Source organism: Candoia aspera, chromosome 2 (genome assembly GCF_035149785.1).
Source record: "Candoia aspera isolate rCanAsp1 chromosome 2, rCanAsp1.hap2, whole genome shotgun sequence".
NCBI classification, from domain to species: Eukaryota; Metazoa; Chordata; class Lepidosauria; order Squamata; family Boidae; genus Candoia; species Candoia aspera.
This window is the reverse complement of record NC_086154.1, coordinates 64,380,377-64,408,215: the sequence shown is the minus strand read 5'-3', so window position 1 is coordinate 64,408,215 and position 27,839 is coordinate 64,380,377. Positions and strand designations below refer to the sequence as shown.

Below are 27,839 nucleotides of genomic sequence, written 5' to 3'. Positions count from 1 at the left end.
CGCTTCTGTTTCCAGAGCGGCGACCTCTGGGAAACCAACCATAGATATTAAAAACATTAATGTTTCCGGCCACCTACAGAAGTTTCTCCTCAATCAACCAATAGGAAGAGGCTCCGTGTAGAGCGGACCGCCTATCGCTCTGATCAGGGAGGCGCGACGTAACTCTTCGAACTTGATTCTTGGCGAGCTTCGGAATCCGTCGTCCTTTGGCGAAAATGGCGGCCGGAGCGGGTAGTGAGTGATGATCTTTTTCTTGCTAAGGGCGAATGTAACAGGGCCTCCTTTTTTATGTCTTAGGATGCCCGTTGCCCTGCATTTCTGAGAAGCAGCGGGTTATCTGGTCATCTGTGTACCCGCGGCGGCTTATCCTGTATCTGTCTGTTGCACGCATGTTAATGGCGCGGGGATTTTGCCTTTTCCCACCCACCCGCTTCTAGAAACCATTCGCTTGCGAAGTGTTTTGCCAGATTTTTCCAGATAATTGTATTCGTTTTCTCCTTAGGTAGATTAGGAATGTAGAATTTGTCTTATACCTCATCATACTGCAATACTATGATTTTTTTTTCCTGTTAGAACACAAGTTGATGAACGCTGGGCCCACGGAACCGTGGTCTATTCGAGAGAAGCTGTGCTTGGCTTCTTCTGTCATGCGAAGTGGAGACCAGAACTGGTGAGAGAAATACTGCTAATGGATTCAAACATTTGCTGCCAAGTTGTATTCAAGATAATGGCTTGGGATATCAGTGCATGTTCTTCAGTGGTGTGTATTGTGCAGAATTGGACATTGATCTGTGATAATTATTTTTCTCAGTACTGGATAAGTGTGAATGCTGTTAGTGATCCTAACATTTGAGAAGGCTAGCATCACTGGAATAGAAAGTAATTTAGTAATTTAGTCTGAACTGCTACATAGAAGCAGGACACAGTATCCCTAATATTAACCAATGCACTAACTATAATCTTCTTTATGTATAGTAAGCCATATTAGAATACCCTTTTTATTAAGTATTACCTTAGGAAATAATTGATTAAATTATTTTAAAATGTCACTCAATATTAGTAATAGGTATTTTGATGAAAACAAAAGGAGAAATATCTGTTATTCCCAACTGTCACACTCCAGAGGTTGCTAAAATTATTTGCAATAAATATTCCTTTTTTTCCTGCAACTCCAAAGTGGGGGTTATTTGGTTGCTTTGGTCTGAGGTACCTTTGGGTAAAACCTGCAGTCCCCTCTAGTACTGATAACAACAATGAAAAGAGAGAGATACTGTATGTTAGCTGCTGAGTAGCCAAATCAACAGACTCATGCACTTCTTTCCAGCCTCAAATTTTAGTTGAAAAGTGATCAAGCACTTGTTTTGATTAAGTTCAGAAGCACAGATTGAAGTCAGTGAAAACAAAAGGGGCATAACCACAATTTTTAGATTGGCTGCTGAACCAGCTAGAAATTGTACACCCTTGGCACTTTTAACTTATTCATACTGGATTTCTGTTTCTGGAATGAGACACAAGTCTGAAGCTGGAAGTACTAAAATTCGTGCAATTGACATTTGGGAAGTGCATTGTGTATTTTTATTCAATGTGGTCTTGTGTAATAGGGAAAAAGAGCAGGAGGAAATGCTGATTATTGTTTACGTTTAAAGCCCCTTATATTCCCAAAGAATCTAGATTACCTACAGTGGTTTTCTTCTCTAATTATCCTGGCGTCAACACTGTGAGATAGTTTAGACTGATGGAGAATAATTGACCAATGTCACCCAGTGAGTTTCAGATATGACCCTTGATCTCTATTAGCTCTGGGGATGGAATACAAACCAAAATGTATTTGAAAATGCATTTTATAAAAACACTGTGTTGTTTATATATTCATGTTTTCCCAGTCTGGTGAACATTGTATCATCCCTAATATATATTTCCTATAAGGAGAAAAAAAACCTTACATCTATCTTATTTCTGTAGGGTATCTGTCAGCAGAGCTATTAAACCCTTTGCAGAACCAGGCCGTCCACCGGATTGGTTTTCTCAGAAGGTAAGAAGCTTAAACCTTACATTTGTGCATAATATAATGGTCTTCATTTTACTATTGGGGAATATCTGCTCAAGAGGCTCACTGTGAACATCTATGAAATAAAGATTGTGGGTTAAACTGTCTGGAGCTTTGCTCCACAGCACACTCAAATTGCAAAAAATAAAGGAAAAAGCTAGACATTGCAATAGTTATCATTAATAGATTACTATTTTTAGGGGGTCTCTGGAGGTGATACCTCTGGTCTCGCCCTAATGGTGCCAGTGCTGCAATCAGCATGTCTGCCTGGTAGCTGCACACAAGGAAGGATCCATATAGTTTGTCAGGAAACAATGTCCTCTTTCCCAGCTATTAGGGAATGTCTTTACTATGTGGAAAATGTGTTATATGCCACTTCGTTTCTGCTGGAACATTATTTTCTTAGTGTTGTTTATAGTGATTGTTTTCTAAGAAAAGTATGTACTTCTTTCTAGCACTGTGCATCACAGTACTCTGAGCTCCTGGAGACAACAGAGACCCCAAAGTGAGTTTAAAAGCTGAACTATGTATTGTGTGCATGTATGCATTTTTTTATCAGAGGAAGGTTAGAAGTTGAACACAGCATGTCTCCGTCATTTGTTAAAGCAGTCTGACTGTTGGCAGGCTTGCATGGAAGCCTGGAAGACGTTGGGTACAAAGCCCTTCTGAAGCAGGTACAGCTCTACTTGCAAGTTGTTTAGCCTTTGAACTGAAGGGCATGACAGCAGACAGAACTTACCAGAACATCTGAAACTCCACTCCCAGACAATAATTATTCTGGATTAGTACAACTGTGGTAGTTTGGGTACATTCAGATAGAAGATACTGGTTATATGCAAATAAATCAGATCCCAGCTTCACCATTTACTCTGTCGTATTTTGTTTTCTGCATTGTCATTTTTGTCAGTTTTGAGAGGTTTCCTGCTTTAGTATTTACACAGATGTGCCAGTCTTCAATATTTTCACTTTTCATAAAACTGGATTAATCTTGTGGAGGAAAGCTAACTTTTTTCCTTCATTAACTTCAAGTGTATTCAAATATCTTTTTCTGGATTTGCTTAGCTGGACTGCTGTGATATGCTTTCCTTAGCTGTTAAAGAGTTTTTTATTCATCTTTCCTATGTGATGTAATCTGCTATGAATTTGTTTGTTTGTTTGTTTGTCTTTTATCCTGCCTTTGTTTTTGGTCAGCTCAAAGCAGCATACAGACCTAATGCTCCCACCTCCTATTTTTCCCACAATAACAACAATATGAGGTGGGTTGGGCTAAGAGAGTTTTCATGCCTAAGGGAGGACTAGAATTCATGATCTCCTGGTTTCTAACCCAGCATCTTAGCTGTTATGCTAAACTGGCTCTCACTTCATTTACTAATTTTCTAGAACTGCCTACTTTTATCTTTATTTGTCTTCATTTTATTTATTCAACTAAGATGTCACCTGACTTCAGTTGATCCTGAGCAGCTCATAGTATAAAAAACACAAAAAAATGCAATCTATCTATCTTGCATTTTGTCCTGTAGCCTGCCTTCTATAAAGAATTTTTTATGAATGAGTGGTACTTATGACTGGTCCTTGATGTTCTGGCCATCATATGACCCCTGCAGTCACGAGAGAGAGAGAGAGACAGACAGATATTCCCAGTGTTTTTTCATAGGACATATGACTTCCAACCATTAAAAAATGATAATAGTAGCAGTAAGAAAGGACTGCAGAATAATATTTATTCAACATTTTAATGGAATCTGATAGAAGTGTATCTACTACAGGTAGTCCTTGCTTAACAGTAATTGGGACCAGGATTTCCATCGCTAAGCGATGCGGTCATAAAGTGTGATGTCACATGACCGCATTGCTTAGCGATGGCAGTCCTGTCAGTCCCTGTGCCATTGTTAAGGAAAATTGCAGGTCGTTGAGTGAGGACCTAACATGACTGCAACTTGCAACTTCCTGCTGGCTTCCACAATGGGAAAGCTGGCTGGGCGTTGCAAGTCCCAGATGGCTCGTGAGCAAGCCAGAGGGCGGGTGAGCACTATGGACTGAGGAGGGGGGTGCTGCGGTGAGTGTGTGCAGGCTGGGAAGGAGGTGTTGCAGTGCCGCATGAATGCGTGTAGGTTGGAGGGGGGGGTGGCAATGCAAGCATGCGCTATGGAGTATGAGGTCCCTGAGAGTAGCAGGCCTCCTTGGGGAAAAAAGCGGCAGGAGTGACTTGCAACCTTCCCTGCCAGCTTCCCCATTGACTTTGCTTGTGGGAAGCTAGCAGGGAAGGTTGTAAATGGTGATCATGTGACTGCAGGATGCTACAGCTGTCTTAAGTGTAAACCGGTTCCCAGGCGCATGGATCACAATCACGTGACTGCAGGGGTGGTATGACAGCCAGAACTTCAAGGACCAGCACATAAGTACCTCTCATTCAGTGCTGTCACAACTTATAACGGTCCCTGAATGTTTGGTCATTAACTGAAGACTACCTGTATGGCTAATGATGTAAGAATAGTCATATTACAGAACATTAGGCAGCTTGCCTTCATAATGATAACACCTTTTAATTAACAATTCCTATATCATAGTAATATGGAAGTGCTGATGTCATTACAGTAACATTTCCAAGTTGACCTATGAATACTGGAACTAGCTGGGTGTCAGCTGTTTAATGTAATTCTTTTCAGTAGAATTGCCATCTACTACATAAGTGCTTACTTTTAATGGTAACAACTAGCATTTTGCCCAGATAATACTATTTAATTTTGAGGCTTAAGTCTTGTAGTGGACAGGTTACCCAGATATTTGTAATTTCTGATATAACAGAAAGTTTTTTTGTTATGATTCACGGGAGAGAATCTCAGATATTCTCCATAACATTACCTAAAATGTAAGTGGCAATTGGGGAAATACCATATAGTGGCAAGAAAAATGTTGTGAGCTCTTTAGAACTCTTTGTAATTCTGCACTACTGTGAGCTATAATGTGATGATAACTTAATCTACCTCCTATTGTGATTCTGGTTAAGTGAACAATACACAAGACAATGTACTGTATCATGTCTTTATTGTCCACTTTTTTTTAAAAAAAAGGTTTATTTTATTTTACTCCAAAAATGTTGCAAGTTCACATTTGAAATATTTCATTAACACTTTTTATTACATCTTATTATTATATAGAATATAATCATTCCAGTTATCTTGGGCCAGTCACACTCTCTCAGCCCTAGGAAGAGGCAATGGCAAGCCACTTCCAAAAATCTTGCCTAGAAAATGGCACAGCCTTCTCCAGACAGTCACCAGGACTCAAAAATGATTTGAAAGCACCTTAAAAAATTGTTGTCACACAATGCTACCACTAATGTTTCTATAAAATCAAATAGCAATGATGATAAAGGGCAACCTTGTTTTGTGCCTCTTGAAAGTATAAATCATTCTGAATCATAGTTATTAATTCTTATCTGAATAAAAGTATAATGAATATATAAATTTGAACTATCATGTTTAAGAATAATTGCCAAATTTAAATTTCTGTGATGTTTGCTTTAAAAAGGTTCCTTCAACACAGTCAAAAGTTTTGGAAACATCTACTGAGTACAATGATAAAGATAATGTATTATTGTTAGAATAATTAATTATATTCAACGATTTCCTAAAGGGGCTTGATAGATTCCTTTCAGGGATAAATCCTGATCGGTTGGGATGTACAATTTTTCCTATAATTAGGCAGTTAAAAACTTAGAATATAATTATAATTGATACTAAGTAATACGTGTCTATAAGAGGATACTTCTTGCAAGTCTTTAGCTGCTTTGGGGATTGAAGTTATTTTGAATGTTCATCCTGTCAGTGGGAGAGAATGTCCTTTGCACAAGAAATTACTAATGAACAAAAATTCTGTATCAGGGTAATTTTATAAAGAATTTCTTTAAATTCTTTATAAAATTACCCTGGACCCAGGGATTTACCATTTTTAATACTTTAAAAAATTTCTATAACTTGATTCTGAAAAGGGGGAGTCATGGTATTACATATCCATTAAAGATAATTTTGGTAAGTTTAATTTATCTAAATATCTGCCAACCTTTTTTATTGTTAAGTTGATAGAAGTATATACATCTTTGAAAAGTTCAGTAAAATTGTTATATCTTAAGTATTAGTAATGATCTGGCCTTTTACATCTTTTATTTCCCTAATAATGTTTTTGAGATTATTTAAGCTTATTTGTGAGCAGTCTTGAATTTTTATTATCAAATTTGTAGAATTTTGAAACAAATTGTTTCAAAAATAAGAGTTGTATTGAATTTTTTTTCAGTTTCTAAAGTATCTCTTTTTTTCTTTCTAATTGCCTGTTCATTTGGCTTATATATTTGCCTCTTATTACAGCTTTCATAGCATCCCATCTTGTTGTAAAGGATGTTTGCTCTGCAATGTTTTCTTTGAAGTAATTTCTCAGAGTTTGAGCTAAATGTTACTTTGCTTGTGGGTTGTGAAGCAATATATAATTGAAGTACCAGAAGGAAAAAAAACCAGAATGCTTCCTTCAAGATTAAGCACCAGTATTACCAATGCTTGATCTGTAATGTGCATGGATGCAATTTCTACTTGCTCTAATTGATTTAAAAAGATTTTTGAAACCCAAATGAAATCTGTCCTAGGAAATTATTGATGTCTGCCAGATTAATAAATATACCCTTTTGAGAGATTTATGGCCTCCAAATAAAATTAAGTCCATATATTTGCATTAATGCCTATAGCTTTTTGAGTACTAAATATCATCTTTTATTCTTATGAAGAGCTGTTGGTATTCCTGCAGCAATATTTAAATTCTCTCCTAGGATTAATTTTTCCCATCCAAATTTCTCCAAACATTTCATTATTTTTATATAGAACCAATTTGATTTTGATTTGGAGCATAAATGGAAGCCAGTACTAATAAATCTAGGGAAAGGGCATCTTAATTAAAGCCAACATAGATTTTAAAATAGAAGAGGTTCAGAAACATAAGGAAGGAAGGTTCATCCTTCTTAAGCAGGATTATTATTAAGCAGGATACTAAAACAATAATCCTGCTTAATAAGGATGAAGCTTCGTTCCTTATGTTTCTGAATCTCTTCTATTTTAAAATCTATGTTGACTTTAATTAAGATGCCCTTTTCCCTAGATTTATTAGTATCATCAGCAAAAAAAGTGTTTTTCAAATTATATATCCCTAAGCAAGCCTAACTTGTATGTTTCCTACAACATGACTATTGATGAATTAAAGGACCTTATACATATGCTAATACTGCTAAAATTATTGAGGAATATATATATTCATACACACATAGACATACAGACAAAAGAGAAAAAACAAAATGTTAATAATCTACAATTATATTTAATAGTAATTTTTGGAATCAAGGATATTCTGTTATCTTTATTCACATATGAATATGGAAAAATGTCTTTTTAATTTGTTCCAATATCACACTCATTTTTATAGCAGTATCATAAACCTTGCTAGCTGTCGGTGTAATCTCTGAAATCTGTTTAGTTATATCCTAGAATATTACTTTTTAATATGGGCAGACATTCCATCAAAGTCTTTACAAAGGCTGTGGTTGTTTCATCTGATTCTTATTTTAATTCCTGCATGAGTTGATGATTGAATTAATTGTTGAATAGGTCAACATCCTGATTTCGGCTACAGCAGTGTTTAGTTTTCAGTCTCTAGAGTTCTTCCTCTTTCTTCTTCATTACTGGAGGGGGTGCTGTTTCAATTCTCTTTGAATCTTCCATATATGCCTTTATTTTGTCTCTTTGTGAAGTTCCTTTCCTAGACATCTCTGCCAATTATTCTTATCGGCCACTGAAATTGTTAGCCAAAGTTGAGCAGCTAAGATTGTAATATAGCTGGTTCAGGAGGAGAGCAGTCAGTTCATCACACCATTTTTCCCCATGGTTAGCTCCACCCTGCCCAGCTCCCACGCCCCCATCTTTACTGAAGACATCAACCTCACATTCACTGTCTTTGTTGGAAAAATTATGTGAAGCTTTTTGTTTAGTAACTGGTGATACCTCCTTTAGCAGCTGTGACTTCAACTAAACATTTCCTATGCCTGTTTATCTGTCCTACACATTGACGTTATGGTCTTTTGACCCATTCCATTTCACTGCTTCAACTCACTGATATTTTGGGGCTGTTTTGCTTCAGGTCACACCACTGATTCTGCCTGAAGAGAGCCAGGGTTCTACATAGTTTTTCCAACAGTGTTTTCAATAAAAATACGGCAAAATACACTATATTGTATGATGTTTGTTTAACCAGAATCTAATCAAAATAGGTTTGATGTGAAGCTCTGATTAAATTGTATGCCACAGTAGTGCAGGATTAGGTAATTCTGAAGGATTCACAAACTTTCTCTCACCCCATTAGGTAGTTGACTGAGACTGCTTTAGTTTAGTGTATTACTAAGCTTTACAATACTTTTTGTAACGAATTACAAAAGACCCAAAACAGTAAGGAATAAGTAATTGGGATAAGGAAGAGGTACAGAAAGATTGGATGTACTGTATGTGAATGGAGGGTGCTACATCTGCAGGGGTCAAGCTTCTGTTACTGGTCCCTAGATTCTTCTTCCCTCCTTTTTTTGTGTAGAAGAAAGCGTGGTGAGAAGGGAGAAGTGGTAGAAACTGTAGAAGATGTTATTGTGAGAAAACTGACAGCAGAACGAGTGGAGGAGCTTAAGAAGTTGATTAAGGAGACACAGGAAAAGTACAGGTAGGTCTCAGACTTGTCCGAATGTCAGTGATACTCTTGTTTTCTTCAAGACCAACTGCTAACGATATAATTAATGAGATTAATTACATACCCTGTATTTTCTTTACAGGCAGCTGAAGAGAGATGCAGAACTAATCCAGGCAGGACATATGGATCACAGGCTGGAGGAACTTTACAATGACATTGTGATGTGGGTTATCTTATTTCCCTGTCGTGTCCCTCTTTCCCCAATTTCTCCACTCCCCAACTCTGTGTTTTGAATCTTTGGGATTAGCTGAACATTTAAAGGAACCTCAAAAATAAACTTTATTTAAGTATGCAGCAAAATTACTGAGACAAGCAATATATTCATATGCTTCTATCTCAGTATTCATGCCATGCCTTGCCAGCCTACCTGCACTTTGTAGTAGAATTTTGATGGATCACCGAGGGAATGGTTCTGTTAATTACACTTGACTTGTTTAGGTTTTGATGAAAAATTGTTTTCAAGGATAAACAATGAGTTTCTCACTGTTTTTATTCCATGCTTGTCTTATATACAGGTAGTCCAACCACTCATTCAGCAACCATTCAAAGTTACAACAGCGCTGAATGAGTGCTACTTACGACTGGTTCTTGTGGTTGCGGCTGTCACAGCGTCCATGTGGTCATGTGATTGCAATCCAGGTTCTGGGCAACCAGCTCGCAATTATGATGTTACAGTGTCTGGTCACATGATCACCATTTGCAGCCCTCACTACTGGCTTCCAACAAGCAAAGTCAATGGGGAAGCTGGCAGGAGGTTGCAAATGACGACCATGTGGGCTTCATTTAATGACAGCGACCGGAAGTGCCATTGCTGCCATCGCTAAGTAGCACATTCATGAGATGTTGCGCTTTACAACCACATCACTTGGTGATGGAAATTCTGGTCCCAATTACTGTTGTTAAGTGAGGACTACCTGTATAGGTGGGGAGAATCCATTCTGTTTTGCTCCCATAACTTTGTGTGATCTAAAATGTCTGCATTTCTTCAGGAAAAAAAGAGTAGAAGAAGAGGAGGCTGAAGTGAAGCGGAAAGCTACAGATGCTGCTTATCAAGGTTAGTTGGAATTTTGGATTTTCAGTTGAACCAGAGCACTCAGAATTAAAATCTTAGATAGAAATTAAAAGTAGTAAAATGCAGTTTAAAAAGTAAGACCTACAATATTATTTAGTCATATGAATTTCCTCTTCAAATTTCCTATGGAAAGTTGAAAGCTGGACATTTCACAGACTTCCCTTTCAAATACTGTCTGTAAGATTGGACTCAGGAGCCTGAGGCAAAATGGAATGCTATAATGTTCCTGTACCAGAAAGGTAGCATAGAAGAAATGAAAAGAAAACCTGTCTGATATAATTATAACCAAGAAATTATCTGCGAACCAGTAATGCAGAATCCAATGCCTGTTCTATATTCATAAATGGTATGTGGGGAGGAATTAAAGGAATTTAAGAGGATACCCATTGGGCTGACTTGGGAATGGAAAAATTGAGTATCACCACATTTTGTGTTGGGGTTTCTTATTAATCAGGATGAATAGTGTGAACTAGAATATAATTCTCTGCCTTTGTTTTTTTAGCTCGTCAAGCAGTTAAAAATCCATCACGAAGGGTGCCAGGAATGATGGTCCGTTCTCCAGCAGGGTCGACTTCACCAGGAGCAGACTATGCTTTGGGAGACTTGTCTCAACCCAGTGTGGAAGAGACAAGTCCAGGGGTAAGATCTGGCAGGAACGCGAAGCCATTAGGCTGAACAGAGCTTTCTGCAGCTCTCACAGACTTCCTGCTTGTTTTTTGTATGTGTGTGTATATGCGTGCGCGCGCGCGCACACACAGTATGTTTTGTGTGTGTGTGAACAGTATGTGTGTGTGTGTGGTGTGTGTGTATACACACACCACACACACGCACATACATATATACACACATACATACACTATATATATACACTTTGTATATATACATTTTGTGTGTGTGTATATATATATATATATATACACACACACATTTTGGTGACAGTGAGTAATATAGGGAAAAATAAGTGGAGGTACATGAATGACAAGGGAAGCTAGAGTGATGGAGGAGGTGCTTGGGGTAGGCTGTGTCACTGGCCCTGTTGGGAGGAGTGAGAGGGACGTGTCAGGATGGTGAGGATGTTTGAACAGTGTGGTTTTTCTCTTCCTCAGGTAACTCCAGGGACATTGCCCAGCACCCCAGTTGCCTCCTTCATTGGGATCCCTGACACCCCTATGGGCTCCACCTCCCTGGATGCCCCCTTGGCCCCAGTCACAGATGATTCAGCCCAGAAAAAGATGCTAGGACAGAAAGCAACTCCGCCTCCTTCTCCTCTGCTTTCAGAGCTGCTGAAGAAAGGCAGCCTCCTGCCCACAAGCCCCAGGCTGGTATGGAGTCCCCTCCTTACATGTTCAAGCGTCTGGGGGAATCTCTGTGACTGACTTTCACCACAAAGGGCGCAGGGCTTTTCAAAGGGAGTAGTTTAGATGAGATTTGGGAGTGACAGTGATGCATGGCATCGACATAGTGCCCTTTTCAAGGTGCAGTGAAGCACTCTGCTTAAATACAGCCTGTGTACAACAGTCTAGATGGTGGGACGGTTACTATGTTCCCCATTTTATAGCTGAGGATTGAGAGGAAGTGGCTTCAAAACCTCAAAATTCAACCAGCGAATTTCTAGTCTGTATGAGGTTTGAACTGTAGATTTCAAATACATGGATCATCAGTTTAATCAGTTACATTAAAGAACAAAATGAGGCTGAAGTTCTTACCAAATGAATATGCAGTTGCAGGTTGGGATTTTAATTGTTTTTAATTAACTGTTCACGATCAGCCTTTCTCAAGGTCCCCTCCAAATGTATCAGGCCTGGACTGGGGAGACCCATGTCCAAGGCTACTATTAGTCATGGAGACTCACTGGGTGACTTGGTACAGGCACTCTGTCCCTAAACCCACTCTACTCACAAGGTGGTTATGGGGGAAAAGTGAAGGAGGGAATACTTGAGCTCCTGAAGCAAAATTGGGATATAAATTTATAATATTTAGTCAGATATGCTTCGGCACACCTAGATAGCATAAACTTGAGAAAACTGCTCTTGACCCAAATCAGCCTTCTGCAGTCTGGTACGTTCAAGGCTTATTGGCACCAGAATTCACAGCCACTATGGCCATTAGTTCTGCTAGTTATGAGTTCCAATTCCAAAACATCAGATTTGGAGAAGGCTGTTTCTCCTACTTATTTTTTTTTTTTTTTGTATAATTGGTATTTATTTATTAGTAGTGGTATGCTTCACTCATTAATCCATTTTAATGTTTGAATGTTGGGCTATTTTTTAATTAGAGGTAGTCCTCGACTTACAATGGCAATTTGGACTGGAATTTCGATCACTAAGTGATATGGTCGTAAAGCACAACTGCATTGCTTAGCAACCGCAATCCCTGCAGTCCCAATTGCCGTCATTAACTGAATCCCACAAACATTAGGCAAGGCAACTTCCTGCCAGCTTCCTACAACAAGTCAGTGGGGAAGCTGGCAGGAAGTTGTAAGTCCCAGGCAGCTAGCAAGAAGGCTGGCAGGCAGGTAAGTGACTGCTTTGGGGTGGGGGAGGGTGTGCGGGAGGCACAGCAGGGCTCAGGGAGGGTGCACAAGGGTGCAAGGGAGGCACAGCAAAGTTCAGGGAGTGTGTAAGAGTACACGGGAGATACAGTGAGGCTCGGGAGGGTGCGTGAAGTGTGTGAAGGAGGCGTGGTGAGGTTCGAGGGTGTGAGGGAGGTGTGCCAAGGGTCAGAGAGGGGTTGAGGTGTGTGAGGGAGGTGCAGCGAGGCTTGAGGGGGGTATGCAAGAGTGCAAGGGAGTCGCAGCAAAGTTCAGGGACAGTGTGCAAGGTGGGCACAAGGAGGGTGCATGGGAGTGCGTGAGTGGCAGGGGAGGCATGGTGAGGCTCAGGAAGGGTGCACAGAGTTGCGCAAGTGGCCAGCATGGTGCCAGTGCAGATGGGCTGGGGGAGGGTGCACGGGTGGGGGAGACACCCCAAAGACTTGTGACCTTCCCTGCTGGCTTCCCTACTGACTTTCTGGTGAAACCAGCAGAAAAAGTCGCAAGTGGTGATCACATGATTGCGGCGTGCTGCAACCAGTCGTAAGTGCGAGCTGGTTGTCAAGCAGCCAGATTGCTATCATGTGACTATGGGGATGCTGGGATGGGATGGCTGGAACTCCAAGGACTGTCATAACCGCCATTCAGCACCACTGTAACTTCGAATGGTCACTGAATGAATGTTGTAAGCCGAGGACTACCTGTATGTTATAAATTTATTCAATCTATGTGGGATAAAAATCTCTTAAATAAATTCTGCAAATATTAATATTGTGAAAGAGATGGGAAAAAAGACTAACCAAAATGCATAGTGAAAGAAAATTTGCCCATGCTATTATGTGTGATTCCTTAAAATGATATCTCTTGAACTAGGGCAAATATACAAATAGTGCAGTAATTATATGAAACCTTATCTTGTTTTTACTGCTTAAAGTTTGCATTAAATTGGAAGACTTACTATATTTAGGACACATCCCTGAATGTGGAAGCATATTCATGGTGCTCAAAAAAGCTGTGTTTTCTCTTGTTCCTTTTGATGAATGTGTACGAGTCACAAATCCGTGAGACGGGCAGCTATGTAAACATAATGAATGAATAAATAAATATGGGCAGTCACAGCATGGCAATAACAGCAACGTCTATTAGGATGGGAGGGTATGCAAAAGAGAGACACATAGTGTCATGAGTAAGGATGGCGAGCAGGGGGCTCCCATCCAGACTGTTAAGTGCATGCGTAGCACTGAGGAATTAGGTAGCCATTCAAAGAGACACAGATCGGGCCCGCCTTAACCTTTGGGGTTTATATGGCTGGGGTTTTCCCACGCTTCTTCAGTTTGTTAGGATTCCTGTTATGTACAAGCAATAAAACATTAGAGACCAGTTCCTTGTCTCAGCGTGTTTCCTGGCAGTTAGGACACATAGTGAGCCATGTTGTGGGATTCCACTGGATGTAGATGCTGACCCTTTGTATTGAAGCACTGTACTTTTATACAGGTAATATATCTAGTGTTCGTTTCACTGTTTACATCTTGTTTAATCCATCTCTTCCTCTTGTGTTTTGTTCTGTTTTGTTTTTGAGGGAACTTGTTCTTTTTGGGCCTTTATCTCTGAATGTGTCACCCAAAAAATATTGGAAAAGTCTCCCTCTGGTTTCCAGGAATGTCCTCAGCTTTGCTCCCCTTTGTAGCCAAATTTTGTTGCCTAGTATTTTAACAAAGTTTTGAATCCAAGGTAGTCTGCTTAGAGCCAGTTTTCATGACACACTTTTTGGCTCATCGGTAAACAAGGAATCCCCCTACCTGCATATTTTGGTTCCTATCCACCCAGTTGATGCAGCTGTTAAATAGCCATTGCTAGTTGGTTTAGGACTTAGTGTGTCATCCAGATACAGGGTTCTACCAGAAATGTAATAATCAACAAACCATGGTTGTGCCCTCTTGTTAGCTGAGGCCAGAAAAAACATTTGGATGACATAGTAAGCCTTAAACTAGTGTGCTAGGTAGGGGCAGGAGCCAATGCAATGTTCTACACTAAACGTTCAATTTAGGTGAAAGTGCCAGGCAAATGCAGACTTAGAGCAATCCATGGTATTTAGCATCATCATAGCTAATTAAGGTCCCTTTGTTTGGTGCTTACTCTAAAGAACAACTGTATCTAAATCCAGCCCAACATAACATAGAATCATTGTTTAGATACAGATAGATATTGGAGTTTTGTTTCTGTTTCCTCCTGCATCACTCCTTGATGAAGAAATAGTTTACATTTCTTTATTGCTACAAGGGCAGGAAAGCATCAGCCTTAAAAAGGTTCGTTGTGGTACAACATATTACACCTGGATGAGATTTTGTTTCTTTACACAAAGTTAAATGTTCTGTGTATTGGTCTTTAGAATATGAATGTGTTTTGGCAGGTGGCAGAGGGTGAGCTCTCTGTGGTTACTGGTCATCCAAGTGGCTCTGGTCTCCTCCTGGAAGTGGGAGGGGTTCTTCCAGTACTGCACAGTGGAGAAATGCAGTCGGCTTCTGCCACTATTCCTGCGACCCCGGCTGCTTCAGGTAGGACCTGTTCTTTTACACTGTTGGTCTCCTGTTAAGCCTGTGAATGTACTGCTGTAAAGGCCTGGTTCTTGGAAGACCAGATAATTGTACGAAGTGCAGTAGTTTTAATCCAGGCATTATGAATGTCATGTGATGTTTGATCCTATTGCTGTGTCTTGCTCTATAGGTTTGAATCGCTTTCAGCATGATGCAGAATTTGCTTTCCCAAGTATCAGAAAGTAAATAGTTTTTATAGCCAAATGCTCTATTGATGCAGAAGGAGGATGTTAGGCCTCTTGGGAACCAAGAGAAGATTTGGGCAATGGCCTTCTGGTGCGCCACCTGGGGATCATCTTGAACTCACAGCTTCTTCTCAAGGAGCAAGTGGCAGCTGTGACCAAGATGGCCTTTGCCCAGTTACATCTGGTGTGCCAGTTGTGCCCACTCCTAGATTGGGAAGCCCTCCAGATGGTCACTCGTGTCCTGGTCACCTCACATTAGGATTATTGTAATGTGCTCTAAATTGGGCTGCCCTTGAAGACCACTCAGAAGCTACAGCTGGTCCAGGATGCACCACCGCAGGCAATGTTGGGCATGACTCAGCTATGCCCATTTGACACCTCTGCTCTGTGAAGTACATTGGTTGACAGTGAGGTTCTAGGTGCAATTTAAGGTACAGGTTATCACCTATAAAGCAGTTCATGGCATTGAACCAGGTTACCTGAGGGACCGCCTATCTTCCACAGTTTCTGCCTGGTTGATGAGATTAGACAAGAGTCCGTGTACTTTGAGTCCCTTCAGTCAAACCATTCCTTTTATCAAGACCCAGGAAGCACACCTTCTCTGTTACAGTGCTGCCTCTGGAATGATATCCTCCCATAGAACTGTGTAGCTCCTACCCTAAAGATGCTCCAGAGGTCTTTAAAAACTTGCCTGCTCTCCCAGGCCTTGGAGTTTTACTGTAATCCATCCAGAGTCGTTTTGGAGTTCAGTGGCCTCCAAATCTCATAAATAAAATAAAATACTTTATCCAGTTGCTTGTGATTCATAGAATCCTATTACTGTGATGCCTTCTTATCAAACATAGGCCTAAACTCTCACTGTTATCCTAGAGTGTACTTTAATTTCCCCACCCCCACCAAACACACCCTGAAATCTTACGAATTCTGCATACCTTCAGAAATTAAACACTAGAAACTGCTCATAATTTGAATGTACAAAAATGAAGTCAATCCCTTTGGTACAGAACATGGATTGCATTTTTTTCAGTGATACATAAATTGTGTTAACACTAATCTGAAAGCACGCTACATACTTGTTTGCATATGTTTTGGGATTCTAATAGGTGACTTCCAGTGTAGCTGCCTGTAGCCACTTTGTAAAAGGTGTGTCATAGGTTAGTGCTGTGGCATGAGCTATTGTGGGATAAGTGCAGGAACTGCTTGCTTTGTAGTCTTCTGTAGCTGTTGCTTCCAGCCTAATATGCCTTTCCCCTCTTCATACTTTGTTAGGTGCTCCTACTCTTTCCCGCCTTTTAGAAGCTGGTCCAGCACAATTCACCACATCGCTTGCTTCCTTTTCTGCTGTTGCCAGTGAACCTCCAGCCAAACTCCTGCCTCCCCCTATAGAGTCCGTGTCTCAGGCCACCATAGTCATGGTGCCCGCACTACAAGCACCACCTGCTGTGCCACCTGCTGCAACTCCAGAAAGTGTAGCGACAGGTGCGTCCTTGCACTCATATGCCACTCAGTACCTAACAGAAGACTGTTTCCCTTAATTCAGAGGAAGGGCTGTATGAATGTGGGCTGTGGGCATCTAAATTTGATAGCAGGCTGATTGATTTCTGGACTTCAACAGCGTCATGCTAATCATGGGGCAAATGATTGGCTCAAGGTTGTCAAGAAAAAGCTCCCTGGGTTTCAGTCAGAGCAGATGAAAGACAGGGTTATGGTAAAAGTACCTCAGTGGGACTAGAACTAGGTTTTGATGCTAAGAGATAGCTCTTCTTTTGATTCCAGAACTTGGGGGGTGGGGAGAGAAAGGGGTACCAGCCTGCATGTGCCTTTATGCGGGGCTGTGGAATGCTTTTTTGATACCTTGATCTGACCCACATTGCTGGTTGCCGCAGCTGCCAGGCTTTCACTTGACTTGTCACTCTTGTCCAGTGAGTCAGCCCAACACCTGTGTTTCCATGGAGGCAGTGCCTGATCCTCACACTGTGACAGTATCAATGGACAGCAGTGAGATTTCCATGATCATTGATTCCATCAAGAAAGACTGCCTGGGCTCTGGGGCATCTGGTGCTGTAGGGACTTCCAAAGACCACAACATGGATGGCAAAGAAGACCTGGACCTGGCTGAGAAGATGGATATTGCAGTTTCCTACACAGGGGAAGAGCCTTCCTACACTGGGGAAGAACTTGACTTTGAAACTGTTGGGGACATCATAGCTATCATTGAGGATAAGGTAATTATCCAGAGGCCTTTGCTTTTAGCCATAGTTTCCGACAAGAGTTGAAATTTCTGTCATCAAAGAGGCATTTCTCTGGCTTTGTTTCCTTCTCTGTTTTAACTCTCTGAACAGATAGTTTCAGGTCAAAATATATTACAATTTCTTTGACTGATGAAGGATAGAGGCCTACAGATTTTAATAGTCACCCTGGTTAGCACAACTCTCCCTCTCTCCTATCTTGGGAACTATGCTGAATTGCAGTGGTTTTGAAGTGCAGTGCAATATCCCCAGTTTGGGAGATGGGTAGGAGGGAAGTACTCCTCCCTATTTCCCAGAGGGAGGTGTAAGCTTGTGTAAACTAGGATCAAGGAGGCTTTTTCATTACTCCGTTTCTTGGAATAAATCTGTGTGTAGAGAAATATAAATTGTAATGAGAAAACTTACACACATTTTGAAAGTACTGCATGGTCTGCATGCTTACGCTGTATTTCAGTGACTGATTAAAGCAGTTTTGGGCAGTATTCTAGACCCCCATATTTATTCTAAGTAGTATTTTTAGTCTTCGCAGTATGTGCATGCTTGTGTTTACATAACCTAAATCTGATAGCCCGCAGTATTTAATCTGGATCTTGTTGTGGTTTGATTTATGACCACAACTCTGCCCAAAATGATTTAGAGTTGGATATATGGTATGTGGAAGAGAGTTACATTTGAATATGTAAACGTAGTCCTTGCCAGGAGATTTATGAGACACATATAAAAACAAAACTTGGTTGTTTTTTTATTTTGACCAGAAAATCCAAGACAGGTAGTCCTCAGTTAATGACAGTAATTGGGACCAGAATTTCCATCACTAAGCAATGCAGTTGTAAAGCGCAGTGTCACGTGACCACATCGCTTAACAATGGCAATCCTGGCAGTCCCCTTTGTCATTGTTAAGCGAGAACTGCAGGTTGTTAAGGGAGGACCCCCTTGCGGCTTCCTGCCAGCTTCCAACAAGCAAAGTCAGTGGGGAAGCCAGCAGGAATTCACAAGTCCCGGGTGGCTTGCAAGCAGGCTGGTAGGCAGGCAAGTGGCTGCTGCGGCCTGACACAAGTGCAGCCAGGCCTGGGGTGGCTGCAGCTGGGGGTGGGAGGGTGCGCAAACCGCTCTGTGCTCCACCCCCCCTGCCGCCCCCAACAGAACTTCTCTGTCTTCTTCCTACTGCTGATGAGGCACGCCCAACTTGGCCCTTTGTGAAGCTACAGCTTCCCCACCCAGCAACTCGGTGCAAAGCCCCAGCCACCCCAGCTGCAGCCACCCTTGCCACCCTGTACTCCACCGCCTCCAGCTGCTGGCTGCACAAGGCCTTCTTCCTGAGGTCTCACAAGGAAACCTCACATGGCCTGAGGAAGAAGGCCTCGTGCTGCCAGCAGCTGCCTCATGAAGGGCCAGGCCGGGCGTTCCTTGTCAGCAGCAGGAGGAAGAAGACAGCGAAGGTCAGCTGGGGTGGTGGAGCACATGGCAGCAGGGGTTGCAGAGTGCAGGTGGCCAAAAGAGCAGTGGGCGGGGGAGATATGTGGGTGGGGATTGTTGAAGTAAATGCAGGCAGACTGTCAAGAGCCCAAATTTTGTTCACATGACCTCAGGGTTGCTCCAATGGCTGTAACTTTGAGGACCAGGCATAAATACCATTCATTCAGTGCTGTTGTAACTTTGAACAGTCACTGAACGAATGACCGTTAAGTGAGGACTACCGACTACCTGTAGCATTTTAACATGAAGATAGTAAGAGTTGTCTGTTCTTCAGTGATCAGTACTTACAGCCAAAAATGAAAATAATTTCTTTCAGAAAGAAGCTTTGCATTCATTACAATCTTTCACAAGCCCAAGCCACTGCTTTATGTAGTATTTTATGTGTTATCCAACTGTAATAGTATGCCTGATTTATGGAAAAGTGGCATAAAATGTTTCCATCCATGCTGCCACTGCATTCTGACACGTAGAACAGTTGGAATGTCATCCCTGCACTCTCGGTTACCAGGACATTACCCCCCCTAATAAGGAAGGTCTGTTTCTGCTTTCTGTGTCCTTGCTTGGAAAGGTGGATGATCATCCTGAAGTCCTGGATGTAGCAGCAGTAGAGGCTGCTTTGTCTTTCTGTGAAGAAATTGAGGATCCCCAGTCTCTGACCAGTCCTTGGGAGCACCCCCTCCAGCGGGAGCATCCAATCCAGCAGGAGCACGAGAAGCAGAGCCAAATGCCCCAAATGACAGTGACAATAAAGCAAGAAAGACCGGACTGCGAGGAATTGGAAGCAAAGGGGATCCGAGACCTGATGAGCCTTGGGGATTTGGGAACAGATATAAAAACTGAGCCTGCTGAGCAGGGGCAGGTACGTTTGGGCTCCGAAGAAGCTGTTGTACTAGCAGCTAGAGCAAGTGAAGCTTCTGAATTGAGGGGCCATATCTCTGAAGATGAAGAGACAACAGTGGTTGGTTTGACAGGCTCTGATATGGATATGGAATCAGCAAAGGATGACATGGATCGTGGCACCATAAAGGCAGAGGTAAATCAATGAGAAGCTGTAGAGTTCATAAGTAAGAAATGGAAAGGGTGGCTCTTGTACTAGGTTTAGTTCCATTTAATATTTTGGCTAAATATGGCACTGTGTTGTTCTGGTGCCAAGACATTAAAATTAAATCTTGAATGTTCAATCCAATTGTGATCTTTTATTATTTTACATAATTTATTATTGTTCATTAACCAGAAGTATCAAGGGATCAAAATGCCCCAGCTTCAGTATTTTTAAAATTGTACTCAGGCTATCTTCTCTTGCTGAAGACTTCTGCAAATATTGCCCCTGTACCTGTGTGCAGTCGCTGGTCTAGAAATGTCCCTCACTGCCTTCTTAAATGAAAACCAAGATTCTCAGCAAGTTGAAGGAAACTCCCAATATCACATACTCCCTTTTTTCCCCTTGTGAAATTACAGCCCACCCACAGCTCTGGCCATTGGTTAGTTTTTCGAGGAGCCCTTTGCCTGGATGTGCATACATGTGGCTGTCTGGTTCTGTCACATGACAGGGTTCTGTCATTTCAGTCTCTCAGCCTGCTTTCATTGTCCTACTGACAAAAATTCTTTTCTTTCTAGCTCCCCCCTGACGAGGAGACTTCCTCTCCACATGCTCCAAGTGCAAGCGAAGACTCCTCACAGGCAGACGTCCACCACAAATACGAGCTGTCAGGTAACTGCATTGGATAGATTGGGAGGCAGGGAGTTGCCATAGGTTGCCAGGGAATGCCCTGGGCTTAAATGGAAAATGTCCTTTAAAATTATGTGGTGAGCTTTTCACAAGTAACTGCTCTTGTTTTCTTCTCAGAATCAATGAAAGATGAAGCTCAAGCTCTTTTTGAAAACCAGTTGAAGGTATTTTATTTAATCTTGCATACGTTCAGGATGAAAGCAACCATTCTTTGTTTTGCAACTGATCTATAGGCAAAGAAAGCCAGACCAAGTGCAGAGTCCCATCCCAACTCATACTGATGCCCAGAAATCAGATGGGATCAGTTAACCTTTCTGGAAGCAATGGGAAAGGATGGGCAATGGGAGTGGTGGGGAGGGGTGTCAGATCATGCTTCAGTTACAGCTGTGTGTTAATGTTAGGAGTTCTTTTTGTGCTGCTTTTTTTTAGCCAAGGTCCTCCTAAGTAATTATTTATATGTATTAGATACAGCATAATTACAATCAGACAAGGAAAAACAAAAAGGCAGCAGTATCATCCTTAATGTAAGCAGGAAGAACAATATAACAAAAATCAAGGAGAAACGAAACCTCAGTAGTTGCAAATGACTTGTGGGAAAAGTGCTATTTACTGTTAATCTAAAAGAATGGTGCAGCTTTGCTTTTCAGTGGTGGTGTCACTGCTGAGAAGGTCCTGGCTTTAAAAAGGCCCTCAGTCCATCTTCAGATACGTGAGACAGCGTTCCATCTGAACATCTAATCAGGCAGTAAAGATTAGATGGGGAAGCTGATTGGCATGGGCCTCTCCCTGAGCATGTTCTGCCATACCTGGGGGTGTTTCTGCATGTAGCTTTTGCTTTCCCTGCAACCATCATCTCTGGAGGCTGGCGCAAGTGCTGTTGTTGGCAGCTGCATCTCGGCTGGGCTGACTTGCTAGACTTTTAATCCTGTATTTCGGGATGCTCAGGGTGAAGAGGATGAGGAGGATGGTGCCAGCGAGGCTGCCAGTTTGGAGGAGCCCAAAGAGGAAGATCAGGGTGAGGGATATCTCTCAGAAATGGACAATGAGCCCCCTGTGAGTGAGAGTGATGATGGCTTCAGTATCCATAATGCACCTTTGCAGTCTCACACGCTGGCTGATTCCATCCCCAGCAGCCCTGCCTCCTCACAGTTGTGAGTATTGGTCAACCTCCAGCTACTCAGTAGATATCCCAGAGCAAACTGCCAGCTGGCTGAAGGCTAGATATAGCTTTGTCCCTTTGTACAGTGGTCTGTAGTGTGTATTAGTCGGGACCTGTCTAACTTAGAACACTGTCTTACGAGTTGTTGCTTTGTGGTGGAGCCTCATGGTTAGACTCCGGCTGCAAGAAGAGCAGCCATCTTTTTTTGCTAGCAGGAACAACATGTAAAAGAGATGGGGATTCCTGTTGAAAATCAGAGTTCATTACTAGATCCTACTTTATATGCTTTACTTCAAAAAGTAAAGTACTTGTATCCTTTTCTGAAGGATGGCTTTTCCTGTCTTTCTCTAGCTCTGTTTGCAGTGAAGATCAGGAGGCTATTCAAGCACAAAAAATCTGGAAGAAGGCTATTATGCTGGTTTGGAGAGCAGCTGCTAACCACAGGTAAATCAACACCCTTGGGACTTGCCTCTCTTCTTCCAGAAGACAGTGATAGGTCTATGTGTGTCACGACAAGCATCATCCTGAAAGAAAGCTTATCTTGTGTAGGGCGATGGGGTGGGGAGGGCCTCTTAATTGTGTGCTTGCCATTTGCAATTCTTATCAAATATTTTATATATAGAGAGAGAAAATTTATATTTTATTGACCAAAAATATTTTTTAAAAAACTGATCAGTCATTACAGGTCTAGACTTATCCATAGGAGTCTTTAGCACACAATCTGGCAGCCTCTGAAGCTCTAAAGTTCTTACTTCAACATCTTCCCCACCAAAAAGTTCTCACCAGGCAAATAAAGTTGCATTAGAAAATTAGTTTTGGCAGAAGCTTCCAAACGCAGTGGACACCTAGTGATCAGGGATTAGCACCGCTTCGCTTGGTGTGGCATCTCCTTACCTTTTGCGTACTTGCTACTGCTCACTCCTGTACATGTTGCAGCTTTGCTTTACCCTGTTGTATGCACATGATGCAAATGTGCAGTTCCTTTTTTGAGGAATTCAAGTCATAGATGGCAGGCTTTCAGGCTGCAACATTTCTCTCCCTTGTACAGCATATTGAGCAAATAAGTGGGTAGTATGTTAGAAAAAGTTTCCAAGCTTCTTCAAGTGGGAATTATGCTAACTGCTTTAGGACTAATATGTCTCACTTCTTTGGACAGGTATGCCAATGTCTTCCTACAGCCCGTGACTGATGATATTGCTCCAGGCTACCATAGTATTGTACAGAGGTTAGTCTTTGGTTTTATATTGATACTGAGTCACCCATGAGCACGAGTCCTTAATCTGCTGCTGCTATTATGCTCTGGCCTAGGCCCTTTCAGTCTAATACTAAGCAAAATAGCAGAGAAAAACATGTGAGAACGATTAATTTTGTAAGTGGGATTCTCATGTTTAGAACATACTCATAATGCACTTACTTTTAATGCATTTATTTTTAAGACAAAACTTGTTTGCTTGATTCATTTACAGGCCAATGGATTTGTCAACAATTAAAAAAAATATTGAGAATGGGTTGATCCGAACCACAGCAGAATTCCAACGAGATATTATGCTGATGTTCCAGAACGCTGTCATGTACAACAGCTCTGATCATGATGTATATCACATGGCTGTGGAAATGCAGCGAGATGTCTTGGAGCAGATTCAGGTAGAGGCACAGTCTAGTATCTTCACTGAGCCACATTCCAGTCCTGATTTGACATAGGAGATGTCCTTAGGGAAGTGGCCTGCTCCTTTTGGTACTGTTACTGTCTCCTTGGCTTAGAATAGAAAGAAATAGGTTAACTTGAAAAGACTGATACCTGACTATCTTAGAGCAAGCAAGAAGAATACAGGGTTAAAAACAAGCCAATTGTTTCCATTGTTGTGATGGTGAGATGCTAAACTTTACATTCATGTCTGAACCCTAATACATACTGTATGATGATTTTTGCTTTTAGCAATTTCTAGCCACACAGTTGATCATGCAGACAAATGAATCTGGGATCAGCGCAAAAAGTCTCCGTGGACGAGATTCTACTCGGAAACAAGATGCTTCGGAGAAGGTAAGACTAGTAAGAGCAGATGAATCTTGTCTTTGGAGGAGATGATTGGAGACTTTCAGTTTAACACCTGCATGAGAGAATTTAGAGCAGCTTCTGAAACCACAAAACTCTTGGTTTCTTGGATTTAAATTGTAAGGTTGTTGCCTTACAACCTTACAATTTAAATCCAAGAAACCAAGAGTTTTGTGGTTTGTGTTGCCTAAATTGGAGATTCCTGGCTCTGAGTGCAGAATATATGGAACAGTGACTGTGATTACAATTAGGTACTTGGATATTTCGTATTTTTTCTTGTCAAAGCCATTCACCTCTTTTGTTTGTTTCTTAATAGGACAGTGGCCCTATGGGCTCTCCAGCATTCCTGCTTTCTCTCTTTGTAAGTACTTGACGATCACATTTACACAGCCAAACAAAATTGGGAACATTGAATACATGATATGAGGCTTCCTAAAATGATAGGAAGATGTAGGTCTGTTGTTAGTGAAATCTAAGAAATTGTCAGTACTCCTTTGTAGTGCTTTAATTGTACGATAGGGATTGGGGCTTCTGTCATTTTTGTGTGCAAGACCCTTCTGTGCCTTACCATATAGCTCTATATACTTCACAAGCTTGTCTCGAGCATGCTGAAAAGACCAAGTTGCTTATTGAAGGTAGCGTAACTTAGTCATTTCTTGACTTGCAGCACTTTCCATAGTTCTTCCTTACTAGACCACAGGACACTTGTGGTTTTTAGAGATATAACAGTACAATAAAACTGCAACAAAATATTTAGGTAGTCAGCAAATATCAATAAAAATATATAAAATATTTATTTATTGTAAACCACCCAGAGTCCCCCCCCTTTAGGGGGAGATGGGCGGTGGCAAAGTTTAATAAATAAATAAATATAGAGCCATGCCAGTCTTAGTCATCCTCCTTGAATTTAAGTATTTGAATAAAATCTTCTAATTAAAAAAAGAAACACCTTGTAGAAGTTGGATGGAGATGATTTTCCCTGGGCAGGGAATTCCAGAGATGGGTGGTTATATATCCCAGAAAGATCCAAAGATCTGAGGGTAAGTATTGTAGTGGTTAGGGTTGAGTGAGCAGCAGGAGGACTCCTGTTCAAACCTGTACTTAATTATGTAATGCTTTGGATAACTTTAAACGAATCACTAAATTTTAACCTAACTGATCTGTGAGGGTGTTGTTAAGAAGGGAATGGCTGAAACAGGTAGCCCTGATCATTTTGAAGGAACAGTTGACAAATTAATTCAATTCTTAACAAGAAAATACTAGAATAATAATATGCCCAAATAATGCTTTTTGAGATGCTTTCAAATTTGATTATAATGGTTTGTTTGAAAAAGAAGGTAATTTACGTAAATAGAAGTTTTATAAAGAAAAAAAAATAATAGGGAAAGTAGAACCCTGATTGTGCTTCAAAAATCAGCCTTTAAAAGATCCAAATGTTTTGTGTTGCATTTTTCACTTTTGTTGTTTTGAATTAGAGTGGTCAGTTTCAGTTTCTCTGCCTAATCATTGTTCATTCATATAAAGTGCTTGATTGTAAGTGCTGTCTGTTTGAGCCTTACTTTCTGCTAGAACATTGTTTCTTGTGTAACTTCTGCATGCTTTTCTTGGATTCATAGTTCCAGTATACATTACATATTGTTGCGAGGCTCTGCTAGCCTTGCTTCTTGGATTATACTTCGCTATATCCACCCTGGAAAAAGTAATACATATTGTTTGTAAATGATACGCATGTATCTGTTTTGCTGAATGAACTTGCGTTGAGAACCTGTTGCATATTGTGGTTTTCTAACCATATTTGCCCAGTTGAATAGCTGAAAACTAATTTTCACATATTGACAGATGTTTTTCTACTATAATTAGGTGGGAAAAATGTATATTTGTTTATATTTCTCAGAACTTCAGAATATAGTGTTATTGGAACAACTTACAGTTTAAATAAGTTATGTAAAAATGCAGTATGGCATAAACACAGCAAAGCAGAAAAACAATAACAGAATCTAATAGATGAATATTCAGGGCCACAGTTGGTAATATATCGATATTTGAAGTCACTCTGAGATTGTGTATCATTTTTTACAGTCATTTATACTTTATTTTGTTATATATAAAAGAAAATGCAGCACACATTCATGGTTCAGTAGTGGAGGAGAATATATTGAATAGACTGATTCCTCAGGTGTTCTCAAGGTGAAGGCATGCAAACTTAGTTGAATTTGCTTCCTTTTACAGAGAGGAGTTTCATTCCTCTCCAGCCACACCTGCTTCTTTAGGGTTTTTTTTCAGAGTTGGTGTTCCGTCATTGCAGTCCCTCAGCCACACAGTGGCATGGTTCAGATACTTTCCTAAACCATGCTTTATTGAATTAACCACCATTGTTTGGATTCTCACAACATGCTAAGTCAAAACCAAATAAAATCCATTACGTTTTTGTATTATAATAATCTCAGTCCATTAAGCTCAGTGTAATGGACTTAAGTTACAGAAAGACAGATTCTGGCTGAATTAAGAAAAACTTTCTAACAGTAAAAGCCATTTGACAATCATACATTTCGCCAAAGGGACGGTGGGCTACTGTTTACTGGATGCATTCGAGCAAACCTTTGATATCTGTCCGTTGTGGATACTTTGAATTTTGCTCCAGATAAGGTGTTGGTTTCAATGGCTCCTTTCAGTTCTAGGATTCTGTGACTCATGTGAACCGCGTTTCTGAGACTGTATAGTGTATAGAACTATCAGAAAACTAAAATACAGTGGCTTGTTTGTTCCTTTCATGGATAATCCAGGCAACCATTGTCTCTATGCCAAAAATACATTTGGCAGGTTCATCCTCCAGTCAAAAGAATAGGATCATTTGAGGATCATTTCTAATACTTATCTGTTAAGACAGAGAAACATGAGGACAGGCAGCCAGATGGAGAGGGCAGCAAATGGAAATAAGCTATCTGATTGCCCTACATTCATGGAGAGCTGCTGTGAGGAGATGCTAGGGAAAATAGTGCCAGGGTCATGCATCTGGAAGAGATCTTCTGTAAAGAGCAGCCGTTGATCAGGTATGTTAGACAACATCCTTTCTGTCCACTCAAAGAAATGACAAAGCATTGTGCACATGCAAGAAAAATAAGTGTAACTGCCAAGGATCCCCAAACTAGCCATGACACACATTTCCCCCTTTTGCTGCTGAGTTGACACACAAACCCCACCATCAGTTTCAGAAAAGAATCTTCTGTGTTACAGGAAGGAAAGCAGTATTGTCACTCTAGGTGCTGAGACTTTCCTGGTAACACAGATAGCAGCCAGGCCTCTCTGTCCTTTGTACAAGTCTTGCTAATCACAGTGTTTTCCCTTTGTATTTTGAATAGGATGGGGGAACCAGAGGACGTCGTTGTGCCATTGAAGCAGACATGAAGATGAAGAAATGATGCAAAGGCAGGAGACACCCCAGTCTTTGGCATCTGAATGAGAATTTTCCTGATTCTGAATGAGGCACAGCTATGGGTGGCTGTCTGTATTAGTGTGTGTTATCCTGGAATGTGTAACTGGGGAAACCCCAGGCCCAGGAAAACAGTGCTCTGCCTGTTCTAAGGCAGCTGTATTCAGGTCCTGTGAGTGTTCACATTAGCTAGCAATTGGTGGCTAGGATGTATTGTAATGTGATGTGTACAGATTTTTTTATGTATTTGTGGATTGTAAATGTGTATAATAAATTGTAGTAGAGAATCAAGTATAGCATGGTACATTGACTGCTTTGATTTCTGTATATTATTATCTTCAGCCCAAAAGATCTTAAATATTTATTTCCTTGTTTTTGGCTTCTAAATTTAGTCCTATGTTTTATGCATGTAGCAGCAGTTCATAATGCTGCCCCCTGATGGACAAGCAAGTAGTAGCACAAACCAGTCACATTTCATATTGAAGAAAAAAGGTGTGATTGCAGGCAACCCATCTTCTGTTATAAAAACTTGGAAATGCAAGTAGTC

General features: G+C 40.9%; 1 protein-coding gene and 1 long non-coding RNA gene across 4 annotated transcripts in view; one reads left to right on the top strand and one right to left on the bottom strand.

Moving 5' to 3' along the window:
- The window catches only part of LOC134489402 (uncharacterized), a 279,530-nt gene that overhangs the window by 22,705 nt on the left and 228,986 nt on the right, over positions 1-27,839 (bottom strand). The gene's annotated exons all lie outside the window — the stretch shown is intronic.
- On the top strand, positions 131-27,586 carry LOC134489393 (bromodomain-containing protein 8-like). 3 transcript variants are annotated; one of them, XM_063292045.1, is made up of 22 exons: positions 131-234; positions 574-670; positions 1,963-2,032; positions 2,503-2,552; positions 8,666-8,788; positions 8,898-8,978; positions 9,805-9,869; positions 10,390-10,526; positions 10,994-11,209; positions 14,828-14,972; positions 16,466-16,675; positions 17,120-17,421; positions 19,490-19,954; positions 20,539-20,632; positions 20,768-20,814; positions 21,596-21,801; positions 22,161-22,253; positions 22,966-23,034; positions 23,276-23,453; positions 23,746-23,850; positions 24,179-24,223; positions 27,222-27,586. In XM_063292045.1, exons 1-22 carry the CDS (start codon positions 216-218, stop codon positions 27,279-27,281), a joined length of 2,877 nt encoding a protein of 958 aa, XP_063148115.1. In that variant the 5' UTR covers positions 131-215; the 3' UTR covers positions 27,282-27,586. The 3 variants fall into 3 exon arrangements, with proteins under 3 accessions (XP_063148115.1, XP_063148117.1, XP_063148116.1); XM_063292047.1 differs by lacking the exon at positions 10,994-11,209; XM_063292046.1 differs by lacking the exon at positions 16,466-16,675.